General features: G+C 43.4%; 1 protein-coding gene across 2 annotated transcripts in view; it reads right to left on the bottom strand.

The window, feature by feature from the left end:
• TAB3 (TGF-beta activated kinase 1/MAP3K7 binding protein 3) overlaps positions 1-21,760 on the bottom strand; it is a 57,069-nt gene that overhangs the window by 19,608 nt on the left and 15,701 nt on the right. For both annotated transcript variants that reach the window (XM_018561109.1, XM_018561110.1), the window contains exons 2-4: positions 20,738-20,927; positions 6,942-8,334; positions 2,901-3,061 (exon numbers count right to left, since the gene is read on the bottom strand). In XM_018561109.1, the coding sequence (XP_018416611.1) occupies positions 2,901-3,061; positions 6,942-8,334; positions 20,738-20,839 (1,656 nt within the window). In that variant the 5' untranslated portion in view covers positions 20,840-20,927. The remainder of the gene's footprint in view (positions 1-2,900; positions 3,062-6,941; positions 8,335-20,737; positions 20,928-21,760) is intronic.

The following is a 21,760-nucleotide window of genomic DNA, read 5'->3' as shown; positions in this document are numbered from 1 at the left end:
CACAGAGGCCAGAGAATCTCCCAGCTGTAGGGAGGCAAGGATTGAACTGGTAGATTCAAAACAGAAGTTTCCCACCAAAGGAAAGTGATAACCTTCAGATCCAGGATGGGCTGAATGCCGCTGTTTGGCACAGGGACCGTAAACAGGTTTGAGTAAAACACTTGAAACTTTTCCTCTACTGGGACAAGAGTCATAACTCCTTGAGAATGGAGCTGAACTAGAACAGTGTAGAGATCTGCCAGTCTTTGCGTGGGTGTTGGCAGTTTTGATAACATAAAGGTGGAGGAGAGTGAAACCTGTAGCCCCTGACAACCAAGTTTTGGATCCAAATGTCTGGAATGTCCTAGGCCCAGGAGTCCACAATGGCTATCAATCACCCACCCTTCCCCCACATGAGCGAGTGGGGGCATTTCTTTACTGGGAGGAGGAACTGGCCACAAGCTAGGAGGATTTCTGAGTCCAGAGCTTGCAGCGGAACTGAGCTGTGGGTTTTATTTTGGACTTGGAGGCCTTTGAAGAATAAAAAGAAACTATTTTTAGAAACAAAAAAGGCAGAGGATCTCACCTGATATTTTATCTTTTATTTTATCTTATCTATATTCTTCTGTTTGAGCAAAAAGATACTTTTTTGTAACCTCCTGAATAAACATGTTCAAGGTAGTACCAAAGAGGCATTCCCTTTCAAGAGGTATACTTAACACGCCTTTTGCACAGATTCTCTGCAGACTAACACATTAACCAAAGGGTCCCCCCTCACATGTGCACAGTAAGGAGACCTATCCAGGAGACTAGGCAGATCACATGCACCATGCATCCAGGAGACTAGGCAGATCACATGCACCTGGCACCCTACACAATACCACAGGCATGAGTTCCAGGTGTTGCAGGAGAGTGGGGTTGCAGAGGATAGAACCCAGATCCCTAGCCATATCCATACCCTGTGTAGTCTGTAGGGTTCAATATTGAGTTGGCCCACCCTTTGCCGCTATAACAGCTTCAACTCTTCTGGGAAGGCGTCCACAAGGTTTAGGAGTGTGTCTATGGGAATGTTTGACCATTCTTCCAGAAGCGCATTTGTGAGGTCAGGTACTGAAGTTGGACGAGAAGGCCTGGCTCGCAGTCTCCGCTCTAATTCATCCCAAAGGTGTTCTATCGGGTAGAGGTCAGGACTCTGTGCAGGCCAGTCAAGTTCCTCCACCCCAAACTCGCTCATCCATGTCTTTATGGACCTTGCTTTGTGCACTGGTGCGCAATCATGTTGGAACAGGAAGGGGCCATCCACAAACTGATCCCACAAAGTTGGGAGCATGAAATTGTCCAAAATGTCTTGGTATGCTGATGCTTTAAGAGTTCCCTTCACTGGAACTAAGGAACCAAGCCCAATCCCTGAAAAACCAACCCGCACCATAATCCCCCCTCCACCAAACTTTACACTTGGCACAATGCAGTCAGACAAGTACCGTTCTACTGGCAACTGCCAAAAACATACAAGTCCATCGGATTGCCAGACAGAGAAGCGTGATTCGTCACTCCAGACAACATGCCTCCACTTATCTAGAGTCCAGTGGCGGCATGCTTTACACGACTGCATTCAACGCTTTGCATTGCACTTGGTGATGTAAGGCTTGGATGCAGCTGCTCAGCCATGGAAACCCATTTCATGAAGCTCTCTATGCACTGTTGTGCCAATCTGAAGGCAACACGAAGTTTGGAGGTCTGTAGCTATTGACTCTGCACACAGTTGGCGATTTCTGCACGCTTCAGCATTCGCTGACCCAGCTCTGTCATTTTACGTGGCCTACCATTTCGTAGCTGAGTTGCTGTTTTTCCCAGTTGCTTCCCCTTTGTTTTAATACCACTAACAATTGACCATGGAATATTTAGTAGCAAGGAAATGTCATGGAACACCTAAATCAGATGATTTGGAGGGTGTACCAATACTTTTGGCAATATAGTGTATCACACGTGTCATACAAGTCAACGTTACTGGGCCGCCCAGGGTCCATTCTTCAGGGCGACATAGTGCCTACATAGTATCACTATGTCGCCCCGAAGAAGGAAGCCTGCATAAAACATCGGCTTATATGCCGCATGTGACACATGTTCAATAAACTGAACAAGGAAATACGTGCACAAGTGCTAGTGATTTTGCATCTAATATCCATAACCCAGACACCTAAGGTTTCGCATACAGACAGAGCTGCAACAGCAGACTGCAATAAAGGGCAAAGGAGGCTTTGGAAAGTGCTTCTAGACTTTTGTCTACTGGATCGTTGAATGCCAAAAAAGTTCCCTAAGTGGGGCAGTTTAGGTTCTGTTCAGACAGTTAATGGCTTACATAGGGTACAACAAAACCCTATACCTTCATAGGGCATTGCTGTGCAAAACTTTTAGGAGCGGCAAAATACTTTACCTGGGTTAGGCCAATCACCATAGAAAATGGGCTGTAACAGTGAAATAACAGGAATGGACTTCTATAGCTAGTGCTCTTTTTTTTTTGTTAAGAGACCCCAGACTGGTAACCTTAGGCGCAACAGGCTCAGGTTGTTTTAGGTCTAAACACGTGGGTATGGTGTCAGTGAGCACTGCAATGGTGTCTCTTAGTTTATTATAATCCACTGTGGGCGGATAATAAGCTGGCTGTCTCTGTGCTTATGATCCATCATTACTGTGCAAGCAAGATGTATTCCCACAAGGGTGGGAGAGGGAGGGGTTATGCAGGGCTGTCCCAACAGCTTTGCCAGTGGCCAATCTCCTGAAGAGGGTGGCTTAACCATACGTTCCTGAATACCATCCTGTGTCCCGTAATAAACGATAAAGAAATTTAATTTAGGCATGGAATTGACCAAAGATCAGCTTGTGTATGCTCGCTCATAGTTCATTATATTGTTATGACTTACAGTTGGAATTGATGTGGTGCAGCTCACTCTTCTGAGGCGTCTATGCATCAGATCATGTTCCATTCCATTCACTTCAGCCTTCAGCAACTCCAGCCCTTCTTTTTCAAGTTTTAGCTCCTTTGCAAGTCTCTCCATCCTTGCCCGCTGGTGCAACAATAAGGCTTTGAATAACATGTAAATATTTATTAAAAGCTAGCATGGCAATCCACACTTTACATTATTTGTAGATAATTATTAAGAAGTAAACAAAATCTTAAGTGGCAGCATGCTCCAGTAAAGTGCTCCAGTCACATTATCCACCCCTACTCACCATCATCCATTCACAATATGTCTTGTATGTTTTTCAAAGAACACAAGACATTCTGTAATTGGAGAAAAGGTGATGTCACATCCTCGCCCCCTCCTCTCTTTCTCCAGTCGATCCAATAGATGATAGTGAGAAAGGGCCGGTGATGTGACCAGAGCACTTTACTGCTCAAGTGACAACTCTACTTCTCCTTAGTGTCTGGAAGCTGGGCATTGTGTGCAGAAGACTGCTTGCTGCAAGGTAAGATGTTTATACTTTGCAGAAGCTCTCTATGCATAACACCCAGCTTTTTGGGGGGGATAATTTATTGACTGTGGCTTTAAAGTGGAGCTTGAACTATGCTTCTCCATGCAGTGGGTCAAAAAATGAAATGTTAGTTAATATACTTAGCTTAACCCCGTCCACCAATTGCAGTGCCTAGGTAAGGAGGTCATCTTTACCCTTCCGGTGAGATCTTGGGGAATGCAGAGTAGCTCATATCTCACAAGATGCTCCTGCATCGGCAGAAGTGTCATCTTGCAAGATCTGGGCTATTCTGCATTCCCCAGAATCTATTCAGAAGGATGGTGACGCCCCCGCCCTGCAGTATGCAAGATGAGGGAAAGGTAAAGTATATTACCTTTTTTTTTGTTTTTTGAGTGTTTTTCCATGGGGGGCTCAGAACATAAGCGGACATTGCTTGAAGTTGCTTTGACATCATTCATGTGAAAAATCCAGAAGTTAAACTACTGGGAGATATAAAAGGCCTCTATTTAAACCAATTACGCTTGTGAAACATGAGAGGTTTTAGCTGGTTTGCAGTGCTGGTATTTGCTGTTACATACACTGTTACACTGGATTTGCTGTGAATTTTAATAAAGTCTTTAGTACTGGCATTCTCAGGACAGTGTGGTCTGTTCGTATACTACTACTACATTCCAAGGTAGAGATGCACCTATTAGACCAAAACCTGGGGAGTCCCGGTGGCAGCTAAGGAATTAGAGCAGTGAGATTTCTTTTGGCTCTACATGTTTATGCACCACTCACTTAAGTAAAATAAGAGGGTCTCTGATGAAAGTGCCTTTCAACACCCCAATGACAAAGCCAGGGCCTGCTAAAATGCTCAGTGCTCATATGCAGGGTGTGCATTGTGGGAAGGAAGCAGGAGGCATGCATTTTATACAGCACCATGAGGAGAGAAAATGGGTGGTATCCATGAAACAAGTGAAGAAAAGTTTCATATGCTGACATCTTATGATTGCAGATGTGCTTTTTTTTCTCTATAGTGTTTAGAGATGTTCCTCCACAGGTTTCCTTAAAGGAGAACTATGGGGTCAGTGTTTTTCCCCATAGTTCTCCTTAGGGTAACGGGAGGACACAAACTAGCATCCTCCTGTCACCCTAGGCTCAGCTGCTGCTCGCATCTGAGCCGACCTGTGACAGTCTCATTGTCACAGGTCGGCTTAGAACTATGAGGTGAGTGGAAATCACTCATCTCATAGTTCTCCTTTAAAAAAGAAAATATAGTTTATGTTCTAAGAATTTAGGGTGAAATCTATCAAAACTGGAGCAGACAAATTATGTAGCAGCTGTGAACGGCAACCAATCAGCTTCTATCTTCAGTTTGTGCAGTTAAGATTTGAAAATGAAACCGAGATGCTGACTGGCTGCCATGCACGGCTGCCCCAGATTTTGTCTACTCCAGTTTTGATAAATTCCCCTTTAAGTGTTTATCTTTAGTTATTATTTCCCATTAATATACAAGAGGCTCTCAGTGCAGGTTACAAAAAAAAAAAAAACACCAACACAACTGCTGCTTATAGGGGTCATGGGATTACAAAGTCTTTTGTGTCGTATGTGGGATGCTGATCTAACAACACTCAGCTCAGTCTAATGCATGAAAAGTTTTGGTGGCCTCCCTTAATGTCAGTTCCAGAATCCTTTGACGGCGTTGCTTAAAGCAGGGTTGGACAAACGAATATGGAATTCAGGAGTCAGTCTGTCCAATCCAGAAGCCAGCAGGACTTTTTTTAGGGGCCAGCTTCATTGACAACAACAAGGGAAAACCTTAAAAGTTACGCACTGGCATTAGCTACCTGGGTCCTAGGACATGTCCAGCCCTGGCTTAAAGTAACCACTTCTGTTGATCTTTCTGGTTACTAATAGTGATGGGCTCGGGCGTGTTCGCAGCTCCACGTGCTGAGCCCGCCAGGAAGCTGACAGCGCCAATCACAGGTACTGAGACATATCCGGATCTCTGCAGCTGCAGACCGGGATAATGTCTCAGTGCCTGTGATTGATGCTGTGGCGCTCTCAGCTTCCTGGCGGGATCGGCACGTGGAGCTGCGAACACGCCTGAGCCCATCACTAGTTACTAATAGTACCAATGCACATTTGTGCCAATCTTAGATCCGATAAAAAAAATCAGCACAACTGAAGAAGATAGATTATAAAACACATCAGGTAAAATAAACTCCTGTTAAAACAAGTGTAATATTTTTAAATAATGAAACCTATTTTCCTTTACAAAAAAAATGCTTCTCTTAAAAAGAGAAAGACATAAAAAACAGTATGCTTTCCTTGTATTTGCTGTGTTTAGTTTTCACCTGCTCTAACTGCCATCAAAGTAATGCTAGACGGATACCTGAAAGTCTCCTACAATCTGATTAAAGCCATTTCTGCATCTCAGAGAAGCTCTTGTTTAAAACTCACTCATGCTCCTGCAAATCTCTCTTCAAGCATTAGAACTGCGGTCCCCAATATTCATCATAACACATATACATCCATGCCCTTAAAAGGCACAACCAAAATACATACCTGTTAAATCCACATGATTCTCTTTCGCACATAAGGAATGCATATTTATTTTCCGATTCTGCATACATGATAATGCATTACTAGCATAATCCCACATGGATTATGGATTAAGCAGCGCACATACTTGTGACTCATTGGAAACATTACATAGTGCAGAGACCCACACGAGCACTATAGAAACAGAACTAGTAGAGCTGCAATAAGGATATGAACTCTTAGATCAATGGGTACGACATTTCCAGAACTGAAATAGATTGTAGGGATATTCTGCAATGTCACAGCAACGTACATTCTAGGGTGTTTGAAATGTTTATTTAATATAATGGCATTGGTGAACATAATGAACTATTTTTCCATGCGTATGGTCTACTTATCTACTGGTATCAGTTGGTCCTATAATTTATCGTGACTATAACATATGGCTGTGTTAAGAATAACAGTCAATTTCTCAATTAAATCACCTCATACGGCGTCCAGCCGTCCTTGCTTTAGGTAGAGCTGCCCATATTCCCGCATCTACCTAGAGCGAGGACGGCTGGACGCCGTATGAGGTGATTTAGTGCAGTTTGAAGTCCAGCCGTCCTTCCCCATCTCTCCTAACTGAAACTCCATACAAGCTCTGCCTGGGAGAGAATGTGCAGAAGCCTGAGCTTTGCAGCCCTAGTCACGATTGCAATGCTTTCCAGGCTTGAATGCAAATATTAAAGAAATGCATATTTTTAAAAATATGTTATGAATTATGCATTTCTTTAATTTCTGCAAAAGGTGAACGTATCCTTTAACTTATTAACAACTAGAGAAATTAATTGACACAAATGGTAAAGTGGTGTGCGGATGGAAACATTCGCACAACCCTTCAGAGCAATCAAGCAGAGGTAGACGAAGGAAAACAGCAGAGTTCCTCTAGGTCTCTAAGAAAAATAAATAAATAACAGTACCTTGGGTATATGCGTAATCATCTGATCCAGAACTGGAACTTCGATGGTATTTGTGTATGCCCTTTTCAACTCCCGATTTTGGCATCAGCGAAATTGGTTGTATAGGTTCTGGAGCACCAGGATGCTGCTCTTGGTCCACAATATTTAGAAGATTTTCAGTAGGAGCCCGTGCAACAGTAATTTTGAAAACAGTCGGGTTAGATGGAGACATCAGTACACGAGGAGAAGTAGAAGAGCCAGGGGTGGTCGGTGGTTGAGAATAGGTTATATATAAAGGATTAACACCATAAGGAGTCTTTGGCTGACCAGGTATTGCCCTTGAAGGTGAACCTGGCCGTGCATTTGAGACATATGCAGAATGCGGACTTCGCTGGCAGGGTTGATTACTTATTGGTGAAGGACTTCTATTTATTGCATTTCCTGGTCTTTGTTGTGATTCAACTGTAATTTCTATCTTGTTCATCCCGGGAGCCTTGTTCATGCCAGATCCATAGGGAAGATAAGATACAGAATGGCTACTTTGATTTGTATAAGGAGGTGGAGTTTGCGAATAATGAGTAGAAACTGTTGAGGGACTAGGGGGCATAAACACATGTGAAGTCTGGTGACTTAGCTGATTAGGCTGCACTTGATGCTGTGGGGAGCTATAAGGAGACGTGCACTGTGATGTTGGAGGCGAATGAAAAGCAGACTGTGGAATTTGAGACTGCTTAGGTGAATACTGTGTAGGTTGGTAACTCGGAGGAAATACTGGAAGAGGGCAAGGACTGTAGTTTGGGTGAGGAACTGGAGAAGACTGAGGCCATGGTGTGTTTTGGGGGGTTTGTCTTCCTGGAGAATTTTGAGAAGTCGGTCTAATGTAAATAGGATTTGGAGACCCATAATGATTGTTCTGCACTTGAGGAAGAATCTGTAAAGCTCTGGGCACATTGTGAGCAGAGGGTATATTTTGTGATACTGTTACAGTTATAGGATTTGCACTGTAGCGAGGTATGTGCATATAATTTGGCAGGGAAGCTTGCATAGCTGATGTATTGACACTTTGCTGCTGAATAGGCTGTGGGGGTGGAGTTGGTGAGTTTCGGTCATTCAAGAAAAACGAATTGTAATTTTGTGGCACTATTGCTGGGGCAGAATGAGGCTCTTGAACCAAACATATGAGCTTCCCAGAAGCACGCTGAGGGTCAATGTGCCCATCACTTGAGCTGTGAACCAGTGAACGACCATTCATTTGTGTTACCTCTCCATGGAAATTGGTGCCTGGGTGAATACCAAGATTGATGTGCAAAAGATTGTTTGTTCTAGTGTCCTCTGGATTGTGGCCCTCCATATAAAGGTATTTACAGCTCTCTTGTGATAGGACTCGGCAGCAGGCATCAATGTTGCTGTTATTCTTCAATGAAATATAAAAAGGTAAAAAAAAAAAATGTAAATTAGAAAAACCTTCAATTCGTAAAACAAGTATTTATTCAAGTGTGTGCAATTAGATTTTTTTTTTACTAAAGCACACCTGTACCGAGTGAAGTATGAAGGCTGCCATTGCTGACCTTCTGAAAATACTAATTGACTGGCAGTGTTTGGTAAATGCCAGCATAGCCTGTAGGCTGGGACTGGTTACAATTTAGTATTGAACTCAACAACACAAAAGGGACTGTCATTTCTATCGTGTTCATGCCAGATCCATAGGGAAGATAAGATACAGAATGGCTACTTTGCTTTGGATAAGGGGGTGGAGTTTGCTGATAATGAGGAGAAACCCTTGAGGGACTAGGGGGCATAAATACATGTAAACTCTGTTTGAACCTAGATTTTTTTTTATGAAGGAACACAAACAGTTGGAAGATCCTATGTAACCTCTAATTTAAGCCTATACCTACAGATAATTTGTATTATCATGGGGTTGATGGTCAAAAAGGTGTAGAAGATAATATTATTCATATTAAATGAACCATTGTGTAAAAAAGCCTTCCTGTGTTCTACACAAACATAGCAGATAAGGCACAAAAGAGTAAAAACTACCCATCTGGCAATATCCACAGTCTTTTTATGGCGCAGTAACATAGGTACGGATATTGACCTAAAGTCACAGTTCTACCTCACTTTAAGGGCATCTCTATGGGAAAATTAAACTACAGCTAAAGAAATAAGTACAAGCCACGATGCTGGTTTAGTAAATCTAAGTTGTGCGGAAGGTGAAGAGGCACAATTCTGGCTGTGTAGTAAGAGAAGAAGTAAAGGCAGCACATTCTTCTGGAGCCTAGCCACAGCTACAACTGCTGTGTTTCCCATGACACTGCAACAAAAGTTGGTGCATCTCCCTTTAAAAGCCATCTTTTGTATGGTGAGTAATCATCTGTTTTTTTCCATCTTATATACTAAAAGGAGAACTATGAGGAGAGTGATTTTCACTCAACCTCATAGTTCGAGCCGACCTGTGACAATGAAACCGTCACAGGTCGGCTTTATAGACCGGGAAGTGAGCGAACACATACCGTCGCTCGCTCACTTTCCGATCATCTCCCTGCAGAGAGCCATCTGCCTGCAGGGATTCCCCCCTCCCAGCTCTGATCCTCCAGCGGTGAGTGGAGAAACGGACAGGGGAGGGGGCAGGCACAGCTGGCTCTGCCTCTAGATAGGCAGAGCCAGCTGTCACTCACGCAGCTGGGTGGATATCGACAGCATTGTCAGGATCCGTCACGGCTGCGTTGATCTCGGTATATAGTGAGCAATAGTCCGGTATATACTGAGTTTTGGGTCACGGGAGGACTTAAAAATATGAAGGATGGGAGGCCCCAAGAACTTTAAGCCTTAGGAGGTACATTTTTAAAGGTTCTGCCCAGGGTATAAAAATGTCCTGCACTCGTCAGCGCCATCTAGGGGAACTAGTGTCGTGCGAAAAGTATCCATCTGACGGAACGATTATTGATTAACTCCATAATGTGCTTGTATGCACAGCATATTGGAAAATTATGGCAGCCTTACCTGCCAAAGCAATCCCCTGCAGCGCTGCTGCTTGATTGGCTGAGTCCCGATAAATCAACTCCCATGCATGCGCATGGGGAGTTACTTCATCTTGGCAAGAATCCTGCTGATCCTGTGTATTGGGCTCAGTATAAAAAAAAAAAAAACAGGCATGTAGAAGCTTCTATGGCAGAAAAGACTTACATGGCCTCTTCTGTCATATAAAGCCTGTCGGTCAGCAATTAAAAAAAAAAGGCTTTGCTTCCACTTTAAATTATAAGACTTTGGGGCACTAGGTTTTACCTGCATACCCTTCCTGTCTCTAGCTGGATACATCAATTGCTTGTGTGTTGTACATTATGGAAAATCCATTGCAAAAACTCAATACTATTGTGCGTTTGAAATGCCTGGAGACGTTGAAGAAATGGGAATTTCAGGAGGGGTATGTTACCACGGGAGTTTAACTAGACAGGGAAGACAGAAGGCACCCTACTAGCCAGCAACCCTCTACCGGATATATCAGTTTTGAGGAGCCTCAAATAATTTTATTGTACATTTTCAATATTAAAAATAATGCAAAACAAACCAGCCAATACTTTCCACTAAAGCAAATAATAGACTATTATGTCTATGAAGCAGGAAGTCAGGTGTATAATACAGGTGAATACTCGAATAATTAAAATATCGTGCAAAGTTAATTTATTTCACTAATGCAACTTAAAAGGTGAAACTAATATATGAGATAGACTCATTGCATGCAAAGCAAGATAATTCAAGCAGTGATTTGTCATAATTGTGATGATTATGGCTTACAGCTCATGAAAACCCCAAGAACCCCAAATCCACAACCTCAAAAAAGTAGATTATTACATGCAATCAATAAAACAAGGATTGTGCATAGAACAATATCGGACCTCTGAAAAGTACAAGCATGCATATGTACTCAGTACTTGGTTTGGGCCCCTTTTGCAGCACTTACTGCAATTACTTTTGCACGATATTCTAATTATTCGAGTTTCACCTGTATATGATTGCTAAAATGATCCTAAAAATGATGATTACCACCAACAATAGGCACATTACATGTGTCAAATTATACTATAAATCCAAGCCGATAATAAAATGAATATTGAGGTATGCCAAAGCTCTTAGGCTTGTACCTAATGTTTTTGAGCCTGTTACATTACTGAAAATAAAAAAGGGAATATTCACTGGCTACTAGCGCAATTTACCTGCTCTTAAACCAATTAAAGCAGATCTTCTAACCCCCCTCTGTCCTTTCTACCCAAGCCTACTCATGAATGGTAAAAGAGCAGTTAAACTAAACCTGTAAGCAGTAAAAAGTAATGTCGTAACCACTTGTATACATCAGGCACCTCCAGATCACCCTATTATAAATGAAAGAATATACGCTAGGAGAAATGTGGGGCCTGCCATTGTTGACATGCTAGTTGCAGAGCTGGTACTTATCTGAAAAAAAAGCAAATTTGAATGTTGACTTCACTGACTGCATGATTTTCCCAGGTCAGTGACAGAGCATTGAAGTCATTAACCACCTCCGGGCCGGCCGTAGTAAAAAAACGGCCGGCCCGAGCTCTCTAGATCTGAGCGGGCGTCTTTAGACGTCCGCTCAGACACGCCCCCCCCGCGCGCGCCGCTCGGCGCGCGCGGGAAATGGCCGTTTTTTAAAAACAGGCAGCGATGCCTGTCACCATACAAGCGATCCGCCGGCTGTAGAGCCGGCGGATCGCGTGTATGGGGTGCCGATCGGTCCCGTCCCCCCCCCATCCGCGGCCCCCCCCGCCGTTGTACCGCTGATCCCGGGCTCCGCTGTGCCCGGTGCGAGCCCGGGATCAGCATGTCGCTTGTGACACAGGGGATCAGAGAGAGCTCGGTACACGAGCTCTCTCCGGTCCCCTCTCCGCTGCAAGAATGCGGAAGTGTTGTATAATACATCACTTCCGCATTCTTGTGTCACTCTCCAGCTTCAGAAGCTGGAAAGAAGCTGATGGAGCAGATCTCTGCTTCATCAGCTTCTTTTGGGGGGTCCTAGGTGACATTAGGGGTCTTGGAGACCCCTGATGTCTCCATAAAGAGGACCTGTCACATATTTTGCTATCACATAGGGGGGTTTTTATTAGCCCCCGTATGTGATAGCAATAAAGTTTAGTGGGAAAAAAAAAAGTGAAAAAAAAATTAAGTCCCCCCCCCCAAAATTTAAAGTTACACCATAAAAAAGAATAAAAAAACAAAAAAAAAATGTTTAAGTCCCCACCCATACATACACGCATGCAAACATGCGTCGGGGGCGCATACGTGCAAAAAAGACGATTGCGCCCATTACGCCGCACATGTTACATATCGCCGCGAACGTCGGAGTGAGAGCAATAATTGTAGGGCCATCAATCACTGATAACACTAAACTGATGAGCGGTAAAAGCTTTTAAAGCGTCGCCCATGGCCAATTTTGGGTACGGTAATTTTCTGCGATTTCGCGGGTGCGCGCAATTTTAAAGCTTGACATGTTTGGTGTCTATTTACCCGACGTGACCCGATCTTTTATATTTTACCAAAAAACTGGGTAATAATAAATGTTTCCTAACATAATGTTAAAAAAAACTTTTTTTTCCCCAAATTTTCTGTAATTTTTCCTAATTATAGTAAAAAATAAAAACCCCAGTGGTGATTAAATACCACCGAAATAAAGCTCTATCTGTCCCCAAAAAATGGTATAAAATTCATTTCAGTACAGGGCTGCATGACGGAATAAACGTCAGTCAAAGTACCGCAGCACTGAATACTGAAAAATGGCCTGGCCAGGAAGGGGGTCTAAACACCTGGTCTTGAAGTGGTTAAATCAATGCCTCCATTGGTACAGACAATGGTACAGACAATGGTAGTCATGGTAAACTTTAAAACCGCAGTGAAGTGATCAATATGTATTTTCATAAAAATTTGAACTTGTGTGATAGTCACCAGTAAACTATACCCATCAGATAGTGACTGAATGTGAATAAGCCGCATGTGCTCCAATACATAGATCCAACTTTACATCTGCATTCATTTTTTTTGTTTTCTAAAGCAGCTACTAGGTTTTTATTTGGAAGATAGTGGATTCTAAAGATCATGCCTTGATGCAATATTAAGCACACAGTAGTCATATAAGACAGTTCGTACAGACAAATCAAAATTTCAAGTACCAAATGACTTGAACTCAAAACATGAAGATTTGTTTTGTTATAGGGAACATTTAGAAATGTTAAGCAGTACTAAGCCTAAGCAGTACGCTGAAAGATTTATCTTTTTTTTCATATCCCCTCTAAAAAAAAAGAAGGAAAGCACTTCCCAATATGTTGGAGTGCCTAGGCCTTATAGCTGTGTATCTGGAGTGTGAGATCTAAAACACTACTGACTCTGACTGCTACTGAGGTTTGAAGATGTCACTACTGTGCTGCTCACTGTTCTCCTTGCTGGAGGTTCTGAAGTGAGGTGGCAATGCCTTTTCTCCAATGAGATGGCCACCTTCACACACAGTGCAGAACAAAGTATTGTAAGTTAGTAATGAGGGAAAGATCAGCTGCAGCGAGACCGCAGGCAATGCTTCCGACTAGTCTTTTGCCCTCTGCCTGCCTTTTTTGTGCATAGCTTCTAAAGTTCATTTCCTCTCGACATGTAGAATCTATAACATTAGAGGATACCTGGAATAAATTAAATTTTAAAGTGCCTGTGTGCTTCTTCTCTAGGTATGGTCATACAAGTGCCTTTGTGGTACTACTCTTGGCTATACCCAAGTTGAGTTTCTCAAAATCTGTACTACCTGAAGAGTTGTTATTTTTCACTATTGATGCCCTTCAAAGATAACGAATACTTTTCCTGTTCAGGGCAAAGTAAAATGCTTGCTTTGAGCATGGAGAATAAAGAACACATACTTACCTTCAACTCATCCCCCCCACCACCCAGTTTCTCCCTTTCTGACTGAAATCCAGTACCTCTAAATATGGAGGTACCAGTGGTTGTGCCTCAATGTAGTGGTCAATGTCTGAGCATTGTCACATAGGGGGAGGCCTCAACTCTGTGTTAGCTCTGACACAGCATGGAAGCCTTCTCCTCACAATTCCTGCTTTAAAGAAAAGTTTCTGTCTATTGAAAATGGAAAAGAACAGGTTCAATTGAAGTATTCCCTAATACTGGAAGTGATAACATGTACTGTAGGAATAGTAATTAGTGACACAAGATTTACTTTATGCCAGATTGGAATAGAACCATGACATAAATGTTGTACTATGTAGCATCACCCTGAATTAGACTCTTAAGTGGAATGACACTAGTATGCTGCACAGCAGAACAAGTGTGATATTACACTGGCTGATGCTTTCTCCATATTCGTATATAAAAATCCTGAACAGCAAACACAGTACTTGGCAATGAAGCAATACATACCTGAAACTAAAAGAGAGAGAGAGAGAGAGAGCCTCATGTATCAGAAGTGTCTGCGAGGAATCTGTGTGTGATGCCTTCAACAAACAGCTTCCAACAGTCATTTTAAAAGTACAGTGTACAACAGTAAAATCATATGGCTTCCATAGGCAACACAGGCACTATCCTTTCATAAAACATGAAAAAGTTGGACTTGATGGACGTATGTCTTTATTCAACCTCAAATACTATGAGATACAGTACTTAAAGTGATATTAAAGTCAAAAGGTTTTTAAGCTATTTCAAATGCTGATGAAAATCCCTTACAATGGATGGTGCTCCTTAATGTTAACACGGTTTAGCTTCCTGTAGAACCAGCTGGTCCCGAGCACTGGTCCTGATATCCTGTCATGGGGCCTGTGCACACCTATGTGTCGCATTAAATCATATGATACTGTGAGATTAATACACCCTACCATGCAACGCACCTACCGCGCATCACAGTGCAGCAGGTGCGTTGCATTGTTATTCATTTGAAAGGCATCCCAACACTTTAACACAACCCTTGTGTGTGCTAGTAAGATCTGTGGGTCTACACACACACTAAAGATTGGGCACCAGCACTCCAAATAGAGAATACCGAAACAGGCCCCTCACAGTACTAGGCAGGGGGCTCTCCCAAAGAGAGACCCCCCTCCTGGGTGGGAGGAGACAGAGAACCCTGCATAAGGGCACAGAATCTCCTCCCTACATCAGGAAAAGGCCCCGAAGGAACCTGCACCCGCTGCATCTGTGGGTCAATGCCAAAAACAGGCCAATCGTGTCGTGCATAAAGTGCTATAAATAAATCTAAAGTGCCAGTGCACCACGCTGACAGGCCTTAGGGGCCAGAGTGCAAAAATATTGCCCCGGACTAGCAATAAGGTCTGTCCAAGAGGCGATGTGCAGAATATGCAAGGTGGTGTGTGACCAAGTGATCAGTGAGTCAATGTGGGATCCCATACCCAAGTGACTTTCTGAGCACCCCTGGGATGCCACCCCCAGGGGGCACAACACCACAGGCTCTGCCACAGGCTCTGCCACCTCACAACCCTCCAGCCTCGACCAAGCTTCGCAGTCAGTAGGCAATAGTGCCGAGGAAACTCCCCCCTCTTCCAAAAAGGAGTCGCCTTGAGCACCTACCTTCACTCCAGAGAGTACTAAGCAACTGTCCATCCCAAGGACGGTCCATGCTTTTCCCCTCTGAAATTGATAGGAACAGATACTACACTTGATCTTAGCCAAAAGGAAATGCAGCATACCCCATAAATGTAATGTTTTGGGGCCATGCAGGATCCCATTCTGAAAGCAAGACATGTGATCATGTCTCACCACGTCTTGCCTGAAGGGGATCCTGCGTGACCCCAAAACATTGCATTTATGTGATATGCTGCATTTGTGTGCTGGTGCCCCATCTTTACTTTGCGATTGTGACGGCGCCATCCGTTGGTCACCGCAGCACCCACCAGTTGTTTTTGGACTTGAGTGCAATAGGTTCATGGTCAGGAGTGCAATGGGTTCATGGACTACTGGTTCACATACACACAGGCACAACAAGGCGAGACATTTGCATCCTCCTGTTTTCCACTCCTTCTCCAAGCTAGTAGGTGGACAACTGCTTAAGATTGTACTCTCCTTTGTGATCTTGTACTGGACAAGAAATTCAGGGAAGCCGAACTGAGAGAGTTGTCAAAAAAAAAAATAAGACAGTGTCTTATTTTCGGGGAAACACGGTAGGCGTTTGGAATCATGGTAACTGTAAGAGTTTGGGCAAAAAAATATAAAGAAATACTTTGCTGGACAATATACAGAACATTTGTTTGATCTGGATTCATTACTGAAAATACTTGTTTGAGAGTTTAATAATACTTTAACCCTTTCGTTGCCACTGACGTGAGGCTTACGGCACAACACAACTGCTTCCAGGTGGCCATTAACTCGACATTATTGGTTATTTATCACCTCAACACAGTTTTAGCTTTTAGATTTAGTTGGAAAAGTTTTATTTTTGTGCACTAGTTGGAAAAGCATTATTTTTGTGCACTGATACTGAGTTTAGTGTGCTTTTATCTATTGAATTGTGTAATTTTTATCGGTTTAAAAATATTGATTTGACAAACATTTGCACAATTATCGCAGGACCTACAAAATTAGTAGCACCGTCTTTTTATTCTACCGGGCCTGTGCTTTCAGAAAATATATGGGTGGGGGTCTTTTACAAACGCTAGCAAAGCAGCAGTAGCGAATCTAAACAATGGGAACTATTGCAAAAATGGTGTGGCCAGCTGAGGTTAAAAGTGTTCCGGAGGTCTTGGCAGTTAAAGGGTTCATGCTAGTAGCACGGGAATAAACAAAACAAAAAACAGATTCAAGGAAGGTGTCAATTTTGTAAATGTTCTAACAAAAGGCCAGCGCGCACATATATTTCTGTTAAGGGTGGAAATTGGATGGTATTATCACCCATTGGCTTCAGGAAGGAAGGACAGTGTCAGCACCAATTCAGAGATGATTTGAGGATATACAGCCGAGTGATACACAAAAAAGATACATTTTTGCATTTGCATTTTCAAGATTGAACTGGCTGGACAAAGGCTTTGCTTGGTGTACTTTAGAGCTGCTAGCTGCCAAGAAGCTGGGGATGCAATCAGCAGCTCCCACAGCTCTGCCCCTCTACTCTTATGTTCAGCATACCTCAGAACCCCTAACTGCCAAGGAGCTGTGGATGCCATACACAGAGTGAGGGAGGGATAGGGCTGTTGTACCTTCATGGCTCTGCCACTCTTCTGCTCAGCATAGTTCAAAAGTTAAGGATACCATAAGCAGAGTTAGAGAGTAACAGAGCTACTCAACCTCAAAAAACCTGCCTCTGCTGCTCTTTTAGCTCATCATATCTCAGAGCACCAAGCTGCTGAGGATGCCATAAGCAGGGTTAGATAGGGACAGAGCAGCTCAACTTACACAAACATGGCTCTTCTGCTCAAAGTTCCTTGCGAGGGCCTGGCCCTTCCCGACCTGAAGACATACTACTACGCGGCGCTCCTTGCCCAGATTCTTGACCGGAAACACCACGGAGCGCACAAACTCTGGGTCTCCCTGGAATCACTCATCTCACCGGTGCTCCCTTTCTCGGTACCCTGGATTGCCCCATCTCACCGCTCTCATTCATCGACCCTCCCTTTTGCTCTTCCTCCGCTTTTAAAAGCATGGGATCTTCTTCTCAAAACTCCTGCCTTGTCCTCTTATGTGTGCCCTATGACTCCCTTAATGGGCAATCCGGCGTTTCCACCGGGCTGCATCTCCACTAGTTTCCTTTGTTGGTCAGCCACAGAGCCTTCACCCTTGACCGAGGCCCTCGCAGGATCGGCCCTGAAGTCCCTGGCCACCCTACTTGAGGACCGTCCCCACACGCCCGGAGCCTGGCTATTATATTTTCAACTTCGTGCGTACTATACCACGTTGGGGGACCGGGCCACCCTACATCGCCCTCTCTCCTGGTTCGAGTCCCTCTGTTGTCTGGATGACCCGCCTACCCATGTTATCTCTCTCCTCTACCGCCAGCTGCTTCCGATGCGATTCCAGGGACGTTTGTCGTTCATATCCAGTTGGGAGAAGGACTTAGGGGTTACCCTTACTGATGAGTAGACTCGAACCGCCTGCTTTCTTTATTACTCAGACTTTCAGTGGCCTGCTCGGCTCAAGAAAAAGGCTATAACATTTTAACTCGATGATACCGTAGCCCAACCCTCCTAATAAAATATTTCCTGATAGGCCCTCACTATGCTGGCGATGCCTGGCTGCGGAGGGGACCCTCCTGCATATTTGGTGGGACTGTCCGCTACTGCTGCCATTCTGGAACAGGGTCTTTAACGTTTATAACCAGGTCATTGGAACGGATCTAGTAGCCTCGCCTAAGATAGCTCTCTTCTCTATTCTACCTGGCTCCATAGCCTCAGTTAAGAGGGACCTACTCAGCTTCCTCTTGGCTGCGGCCCGGAACGTGATACCACGCCATTGGAACACTGTGGTCACCCCGACCTTGCAGGAGTGGATTGCTGAAGTGTGTTTGATCATGCGCTTTGAAAAGCTGGCGGCCTCTTTACATGAGCGTCAACCTCAATGTGCAATCTTGGACCCCTTGGATTTTATACATGGACTCAGCGGCATTTAGGGCCCTGTAATTTGGCCAGTGGCCCCCTGATGGACTCTTGACTAGTGCATTGCATCTGGTATATCTAAGTGTGCCACCCTCAGTGACGAATGTACCATTGGGTCCAGCGGAAGCTCCTCCTCCCCCCTCCCCCTACTAAGTGTCTCTCCGCTTATATGTTCCCCGACTTGACTTGTCCCTCTACCTGGCAAGTACCCTGCGGTATTTGAGCTGAATGTACCCATATGCATGCATATATGCTTGTACTGTACTGTATTGCATTGATCTCCATGTTTGCATGTCTTTCCCGTTACTTGTCTTAAAACCGTTAATAAACACTTATTTAAAAAAAAAGTTCCTTGCGAGGATGTAGTCAGCAAAGTTAGAGAGGGACAGAGCTGTGGGTATAGAGCTATCAGCAGGTCAGTACTGCACACCGACACCTTGTAATAATGCAATATATCCTCTATTATTGTGAAATGTGCACATTTTTACTCCCGCCAGCAGCTACAGCAATGACAGAGGTCACTGTCAATGCCACTGCCCATCCACACTGTGTGTAGGCTGATGGCTACTGGAAGATGTTGATTTGCAGGGTGCAGGATGTGATGTAGGGTACTTTATGAATAGATATCCTGATGTCACTGATAACATCATTCTTGAAACCTAGAGGCCATTGTCTTTTGTGCAGAAATTGATGGGAGATCTATAATTTAGAGTTGTCACTGGAACATGATGAAGATTAAATCTTCCAATGGGGACACCTGTTCTGATGGCAACTGTCAATACCCCTCACTTTGTAGAGATTTCCTCTCAATGCCTATTGCATCTCAGGAACAAAGACAACAAAATTACGCAGACAGGGGTTTTAATCCTACTCTATCAAAAAATTAAATATTTTGTATTTTCATACACTTTCATCTTTTGCTATTCAATCTATTCCCAAATTTCCTCTCTGCCTGCTGCAAAAAAAAACAACAGGTTAAAACACAGTGCTTTGTTATCAGAATACCCAGTATGCTCTGCAACTTAAAAAAGAGAACTATGGCCCAATCTTTTTTGGCCACAGTTCTCTTAAGGGTCACAGGACGACAGTAAAATCAGCATATAGCAGGCTATAGCCAGCAACATGGTGACAGCGCAGATCGGCATTGCAGCCCGGAAAGATCCTGGAAATATTGTCGGGATTCACCCTGCCACCTTGACAGCCGTCTCTAGAGGCAGAGCCAACTGTGCCCGCCCCCTCCCCTGTCCGTCCCTCCAGTCAGCGCTGGAGGAACGGAGAGGGGAAGGAAGCACTGACTTGCCAGTCACGGCTCTCTGCAGGCAGAAGATCAGAACCTGAGCAATCAGTGGTATGCGACTGCTCAATTCTCGATCAATAAAGCCGACATGTGACAGCTGCAGCATCACACGTCGCCTCTAATTATGGGGATGAGTGTATTTCACCTTGTATAATAATAATAGTAATAATAATATTTCACTTTCCCCAAAATTCTCCTTTAGGTATGCAATACTGGGCCTATTACTTTTAGCTGTAGAAGTAAAAAGTTATGTACGTAATAAAGAAAAGAAAAAAAAAACATGCGCTATAAAACATCATTTTATAAACATCCCAAAAAATATTGAGAAAACAATCATTGCAGCTCCTCTTTAAATACAGGAAAGGTGGCAGTATAATTTAACAGGGTTTTCCATTGACAGCATCACATCCTTTATGCCTATGTTGCTATGACATTTTTATAACAAGTCTGTTACCCTGAGTAGGTAGATGATGAGAAACTACATTTATATTGATCCTGGTCAAAAATATTTCAGAATGCTTTTTCTTTGACAGAATAAAAAAGCAACACACATAGCTGACCTGGAAAAAAATGAAAACGCAGGGAAATCTGTACTTATAGGAAACACACAAACAATGTGTGCAGAACATCACACTTCATGCTTTATTGAGGATTCATTTGTGTGAATCATATATTAGTAGTTGTTCCATCCTTATCCTAACATTGCATATGAGAATATTATTCTGAACATGCTGTTACATTAGTCTCAGCCACTAACTTGACAAAGGTGCAACAAATTATTTAGGTTTTTCTTAGTAAATATTATTTTATTTAGTCAGTTCGCAGGAAAAGGAGCTAAATTGTGTTAGGTTATTAAAAGGTACAATAAGCTCTGGTTAGACAGGTAAATTGAACAATACACACAATCAGTTCATCACACTAGCACATACCTGCATCATGCACTGAGATACCACTTCCAGTGGAATCTCAGGGAAGCGTTGCTGAAGATCATTTAATACCTGCATATCAATCTGTTGACTGCTTTGCGCCATCTCCACATGGATGCAGGACTAGGCTGTATTAGGAGGGGACTCACAACGCCCTCCAGTGGTTCTGATCTTCTGATCCTTCCTGCATTTTCTGCATAAAAACACATGAAAACATTGCTTGTTTAAAAGAAGACAGACAATTCTGTAAATATATTTATTAATATATTAAAATTTAAAAAAAGCCCACTGATAATGGGGGCAAGGGGGCTAAATACGCCAAGCAGAAAGAAGTACAAAAAGTAATCTGCCTTGTCAACCTTTATCAGCCATAATTATCAGTCCCATTCTCTATGTAGCACAGTAGTTCTCAACCTGTGTAACCTCAGGACTCAAATTGGTCTTTGGTAATTATGTCACGACTCAAGTAGCACTGCACTGGAAAGCACGGCATTGCAGTCCCGCACTTTCCGGTGCTATTAAAATGTGGGCAGGAGGTGCGCCTGGGGTGCTTTTCAAAGGAATGGCAACCCAATGCACCAGAACACGTGGTAGGTTCGTTTGCGTTGTACAATGCGTTAATCGCATAGGAGTATGCAATTAACGCACTGTACTAGTGTAAATGGGCCGTCAGAAACACTGAGACACAATCTCACACATACACACTCCCCCCAAAAAAAGAAGAAAAAAAAAAAATCACATTTTTAAAATCCACCCAGTCTCCCTATCTTACAAAAAAATGGAGTGGATCCTCAGCCTGGGGTCCAGTGTGGGCTGCTGTGCTGTGACGGAGCTCCATCCATATATCCATTGCTTGTACAGCTCCCTCGCATGCCCTGTAGAGGTGCCAGGAGCCAGAATGTGACCTCACTCCGGTCCAGGTACCTCAACAGGACATGCGAGGGTGCTGTAAGCAATGTACAAATGGATGGAGCTCCCTTGCGGCCACGTAGCAGATATATTTTTGTTGATTTTTTTTTTTTTTTA

Source organism: Nanorana parkeri, unplaced genomic scaffold, assembly GCF_000935625.1.
Source record: "Nanorana parkeri isolate BGI_ZX_2015 unplaced genomic scaffold, ASM93562v1 scaffold500, whole genome shotgun sequence".
In the NCBI taxonomy this organism is placed as follows: domain Eukaryota; kingdom Metazoa; phylum Chordata; class Amphibia; order Anura; family Dicroglossidae; genus Nanorana; species Nanorana parkeri.
This window is presented reverse-complemented; position numbering and strand designations above follow the sequence as displayed.